Source organism: Micromys minutus, assembly GCF_963924665.1.
Source record: "Micromys minutus genome assembly, chromosome: 29".
NCBI classification, from domain to species: domain Eukaryota; kingdom Metazoa; phylum Chordata; class Mammalia; order Rodentia; family Muridae; genus Micromys; species Micromys minutus.
Window position 1 is genome coordinate 31,827,540 of NC_137964.1, and position 6,000 is coordinate 31,833,539.

Consider the following 6,000-nt stretch of genomic DNA (forward strand, 5'->3'; position numbering starts at 1 on the left):
TCATACAGATGAAAGGGGGCATTTCTCATCCTGAACATATGCAAATCCCTGCCCTAAGCCACTATGTCTCCAGGGTTTAGTTTTCCCCTAATTACCTTGAAAATTCAAGCAAGGTTAGGCTATACTCTGTGGTTACTTTTTTTTTCCCAAAGCCCCCTCAGCATTCAGACCACCTGCAACAGATTCATCTGGGGACTTGTAGATCTCTGGGTCCCAGACAAGCCCTAAAGTGATCTTGAGATGTGCAATACCTCACAAGGGATTAATTCTGACTGTTCCAACATCACAAGACCTGCTGCTGTCCTACAGTTTTTACTTAATGAAAAAAAAAAATGCTTGCCTATAGGCATGTACCATAAAGCCAGACTGTTTACATGCCTAGCAGAGGAGATAAAAACATTTTTTTGTTTTTTTTTAATATGTTCAAAGCAGTACACTTCTGTAATCTGATGTAGGTTGGTAGAGCACTCCACACAACAAGTAGCTCTCAGCTAACACCAGCTGGGTGCCCTGCAGTTCAGATACCCCCCATCAGGAGGTAAACTTCAGATTAAATGTGACTTTTTTAACAGCTAGGAATCAGTGTTTCAGGGCCCCCCTTCAGACTCCTCCCATTCACGTAGCTGATCCCTCAGAACTCACAGAAGCCCTAATGTGTACTTATTTGCTATGAAGTACATCATTAAAGAGTTTCTGTAAGCATCCTGTGTGGGAGCTTCCCTGCCTCTCTGTGAGCAACATCCTTCAGACACAGGTTGTTAGAAATCTAGAAGCTTCTTAGGCCCTGTGTCTTTGAAAGGTTGCAGGGGTTTCATATTGTTAGCATGAAAAACTAACATTAACTCAACCTCAGCCTCTTTCCCTTCCCTGGAGGTTGGGAAAAAAGAGATAGAACTGAAAACTTACTGACAAGATGATTGGTTTCCACGGCAACCACCCAGCATCGCTAGGCTACCCAGGACCAAGCAGGAGTTATCCATTAGAACAAAAGATAATCTTATTACTCAAGAAAGTCCAAGAAAATCTGAGGTTTAACATCAGGATCTGGTGTCAAAGAGAACAAAGTTATTTTGTAAGGGCTCCTGTCTGCAAGGACTGAAGGGTTGTCTCAGCTCCCTGGGGCAGAGGTCCTGCCTCAGCCCAAGGCACCTGCTGACACTTCCCTTATGGCTGCTTCCAAAATAACTCCATATCTCCCACATCTTCTCTCCCTCTTCCTCCACACCTTGTCATGCCTGGGCTCACAGCCATTTGCCTGATGTTCCACGAGACCAATGTAACTTTCTTAGCAACAAGACTACTTGACCATGACAAAGTTTGAGCATCAAGGTGGCTGACAACTGAGCTGTTCCACAAATGTGGCAGTCTCGGGTGAGCAAGTGGGGTGGAGGGACTTCATCTTACATCTGCTCTGGTGTTGAGTGTCATCAAACTTCACCTTGCTTGTTTCCAGAGGAGGTGCCATTTTACACACGCAGGCAGATTTCATCGTCGGCCTTCAACACCCCCCTGAGCAGTTCCCAGGATGGGAAAGGACTAGAGGCCGAAGTCCTTGGCTGTGTGGGTAGAGCGCTTGCTGACAGTCTGAACACTACACATACTAGGCTCACACAAAGGGTAGGGTTTGGTTCTCATCCATGTCTGTTTCCACGACTGAGTATGGTAACAGCCGGGTTCTCCAGCCTTATCCTAACAGTCACTCTTCTCCTTTGTGGAACAGCATGGATTTCCCATTAAATAAAATAAACATACAATATATGACCCCTGTACAGTACCTCTGCGTGGTCTTTTTTTAAAACAAGAATGATTTATTATTTTATTTATCTGAGCACACTGTTGCAGACACACCAGATGCGGGCATCGGATCCCATCACAGATGGTTGTGAGCCACCGTGTGGTTGCTGGGATTTGAACTCAGGACCCCTGAAAGAGCAGTCGGTGCTCTTTAACTACTGAGCCATCTTCCCAGCCCATGCATGGTCTTTAAAATATTTTTAAAGGCAGAATTGTGTTCTTCACTGTGACTGGCTGGGACAGGACTTTCAGGGTACTGTGTTTACATAATTATAGCTTCACTGAAGTTCCTAATACAAACAGGGATATGACCTATTCCTCAAAGATTGTTCAGGCTTTCCTTATTGACTCAGGTAAGTTAAGAGAGGAAAAATCCAAGTCTAGCTATGTAGCAATGGTAGATTTGTTTTTACTCTGGATATATATATATAGTAGCTAGGGCATTGGAAAAGCTGAAGCAGGAGGATTGCCTCAAGCTTAAGGATAGCCTGGCCTACTGAGAGTCTGTCTCAAAAGAAAAAAGAAGGATTTCACAAATGAGGGGAAAAGCGAAGTTTAGAACATTAAATACTGCATCGTTCTGTTGGTCAGACTGCAGGAGAGAGCCAGGTTGGCCCAGTGTGAAACTCCGGTCGCTTTACTATTGGTAGAAAGTAGCTTGGGACTGTCTCTCTCTGGATGCACACTCAGGCCTCTACACCTGTGGGTCCCCCAACTTAAATCCACCCGTCCTCAGGCCAAAACCATTTAGAAAAACATCGCATCTTCATCACAGGCCAGCTGACATTTTTTTCTTGTTATTTCCCAAACAATACAGCATAGCGACTGATCTCTATGTTTACATTGTATTCCAAATTATAAGTAATCTAGAGATGAAAGGGTTTCATGGAGGCTCTACACAAATAGCAGGCCACAGACATCCAGTGTTGACCCCGTGACTTCATATAGGAAATTTTGGCTGTGCAAAGGTCTGCTGGCATTTGTGGGAGTGGAAGAACCTAGAACCAATCCCCCTTTGATAAAGGGAATAACCATGTTCCCACACCAATTTCATACTTCAAAACCCACCTAAGGGTTGAGGAGATGGCCCAGTCAGTAAAGTGCTTGCTGTGTGAGCAAGTTCAGATGTGTCCTGAGTGTCCTCAGGTGTGTCCTGAGTTCAGATCAACATGCTCCTGGCATCTCCGCATGGGAAAAGCAAAGAGAGAGGAGAGGTCCCTGGGGCTTGCTGGCTTGCCTGCCTATCCTAGTGTGAAAGCCCCAGGATCCTTAGGAGACCCTGACACAAAAAATAAGGTAGGGAGGGGATTCCCGACACCCAGTGTTGAGCCATGACCTTCACAAACATACAAACATACAAACATACACACACACACACACACACACACACACACACACATACACACACGCACGCTTGCACGCACACACGCACACTACTGCCTACAGATATGGATACTTGCCTATTTAAATGAAGAAATTACTCAGAGGATAAATATAAGACCCAACACCAAGAACCAAAAACCATTAGGAAAGAGAAAGAGGCACAGAGCTGCTCAGTGAACGTAACTCCATCTGTATCATTCGGGGTTTTTGCCGGGACCACATGCTAAATTAAATACATTTTTCAGGTTTAAAAAAAAAAAAAAAGCTTTTCAAAAGGAAACCGGTGCTTAGAGTCAAAGCCACAAACGCCTGATAGCATGCATATGTCAGCGTCCTCATAGTCAGCACATAGTCAGGGAAAGTTCCAGCAAGCCCTCAAGATCCATCCCAGAATTCCTGTGCACTGTCTCTCTCACATCCTCTCTCCCTCTCTGTACCCACACAGCTCCTGAGGAACTGCTCTCAGCTGGAGCACGGGGGACGGTCCTCATCCGCACACACCCCGAAGAAGTTTCTGAGGAATGGATCCCTGATTTTAGACTGTGAGATCTTTTCCTCCAGGACTCTCCAGGGGCGGGTCCCTGGCAAACGAACACCCACTAGTCCGGAATGTAGGAGCCCACAGCGGTGCACACACACCCACCAAAGCCATTGGCCGACGGAAAAGAAGAAAATGGCGCCTCCGGGTCTCTGCTCAGCGAACTCTTTGCGTCCATTCCTCCTCTTCAGGGATGAACTCCAGAAACCTCACTGCTTTTCACTGGGAGGTCTGGATTTGGGGGTACTGAGGGGAGCAGATGGTTTTTAGGGAGAGCTGCAAATGCTGGTGTTTACAAAACTGAATACTAATGCCGGAGCATGCTTAAAGTTTTCCAGTAAAGTCATAGGCTTATCTTTTTTTTTTTTTTAATGTTGTAGGATGTCTTCCATCCATCTCCCTCAGCGTCCCCAGAGCTCACCCAGACTTTCTAGGTTGTTGTCTCATTTTTAATAATTTCAACAGCCCCCACCGCCTTCTCTTGCTTGTATCTGCATTGGTTACTTGGAGGCAGAGAATGAACCCCAATCTTAGGCGTATCTGTACCCTCTCCACCCCGAGTGTGGGGTAAAAATGGCTATCTTATGGAATATTGCTTTCTTTTATGTTTTTTAGCAAATCTCAGGCAAGATCTTTGATTTTTTTTTTCCAGGACATCCCCTTGTGGGGGTTTTCTCCCCTCTTGTAATAAAGTCAACTGCTTAGGTGTGAACACCCTGGCTTCATAATGCAGTGTGCAAAGCATGTGCCACAGGTGGTACACAAGGTGATTTCTAATCTATTAGGAAAAAAAAAAAAAAAAAAAAAACAGTGGTAAGGGGGCTGGAGAGATGGCTCAGTGGTTAGAGCACTGACTGCCCTTCCACAGGTCCTGAGTTCAAATCCCAGCAACCACTCGGTGGCTCACAACCATCTGCAATGGGATCCGATGCCCTCTTCTGATGTCTGAAGACAATGATGCTGTAGTCATAGGCATAAAATAAATAAATCTAAAAGCAAAATGGTGAATAACGCTGAATTTTTGAAGAAGGCTTCCTGCTTTATCCTTTCTCAGTGGTGGTTGCTGCAAGGAGATTCTTGGGTCCTCCACACCTTCCTGCAACTCCAGTCATTGCTCATCACCGCAAAGAGGCAGCGGCCTCAGTCTCTATAGACCTTAGCGACATTGTTTTGTTTTTATAGTATTGTTTATAAGCTTCCATGGTTCTGCACTGACGGACGGACAGGCAGATGGATAGACGCTCTGTATCATTTAAGCAAGTGAATTCAGAGAGATTTAGAGTGATTAACCTAATAGGTGATATATGTGTGTGTGTGTATGTATGTATGTATATATATGTATGTATGTATATATATGTATATGTACCTATATCTGTGTGTATGTGTGTGTGTGTGTGTGTGTGTATGGCAAAAAGCCTCTAAAACTAAAGTCAGAAATACAGTGACATGAACTTGAATGAAGAAAAGTCACCCCCATTTTATTAAATGAACATATGATCAAGAGTCAGAATACCCATTTCAATGCCTTTGGGAGGGGAGGGATTTGGGGGGCATCTCAGGCAACCCAGGCTGGCCTTGAATTGCTATGTAGACAAGGATGACCTTCTGCCTCTGCCTCCCGAGTGCTGGGATCCTGGGCTTCTGCTGCCTTGCCCGGACCGTCTGCCTTTACTTCCTTGAGACTAGCTATGCAAGTTAATTTTAGACACGTTTCTCCTGAAATGGAGCTCAGAATGGCTACCTCCTTACCTCGTACTGTTATGAAAATTAATTGCTATGATGATTGTGCCCCTGGGGGGAGACTCTGTGCACTAAACAAACACAAAGCATGGGGAGTGTGGATTGAAGGTGTTTGGGAAAACACTGGACCCTGGTGTGTATATGCATGTGTGGTGGGGGGAATGGTGGACACAGGACTCCATCCAGGTGTGTCACGAGATGACCTTTGTCCTAGAAAAAGACTGATGTGGGGACAGGAGCTCTCAGCATAAAGGGATGCCAGTGGCCTTCCGGCACATTGGATCCCGATTCTCACATCCTGTTTGGGTCCCCAGTCTTTTCCCCCAAATCAAATGGAAAGTGTTGTTGAGAGAGAACGGAATAAAAAGGGCTTTGAAAGCCCATTTGCCATGCCACATGAGTCCGGTTTCCTTGCCATGTTCGCCCTTCTAGAAACTTCATAACCAAAATGTGCTCATCCACTCCAGCCTTCTTCCAAAGAGAAGACCATAGAGAGGACCGAGGTGGGGCTAGAGAGGCACCCATTACTGAACCAGCATGTGCCT

At 45.4% G+C, this 6,000-nt stretch overlaps 1 protein-coding gene across 1 annotated transcript in view; it reads left to right on the forward strand.

Moving 5' to 3' along the window:
• Positions 1–5,384, forward strand: part of TMEM233 (transmembrane protein 233) — a 43,750-nt gene extending 38,366 nt beyond the window's left edge. Inside the window, exon 3 of the mRNA XM_080940876.1 lies at positions 3,623–5,384. Coding sequence (XP_080797002.1) covers positions 3,623–3,629 — 7 coding nt within the window. The 3' untranslated portion in view covers positions 3,630–5,384. The remainder of the gene's footprint in view (positions 1–3,622) is intronic.
• Positions 5,385–6,000: the final 616 nt, after the last annotated feature.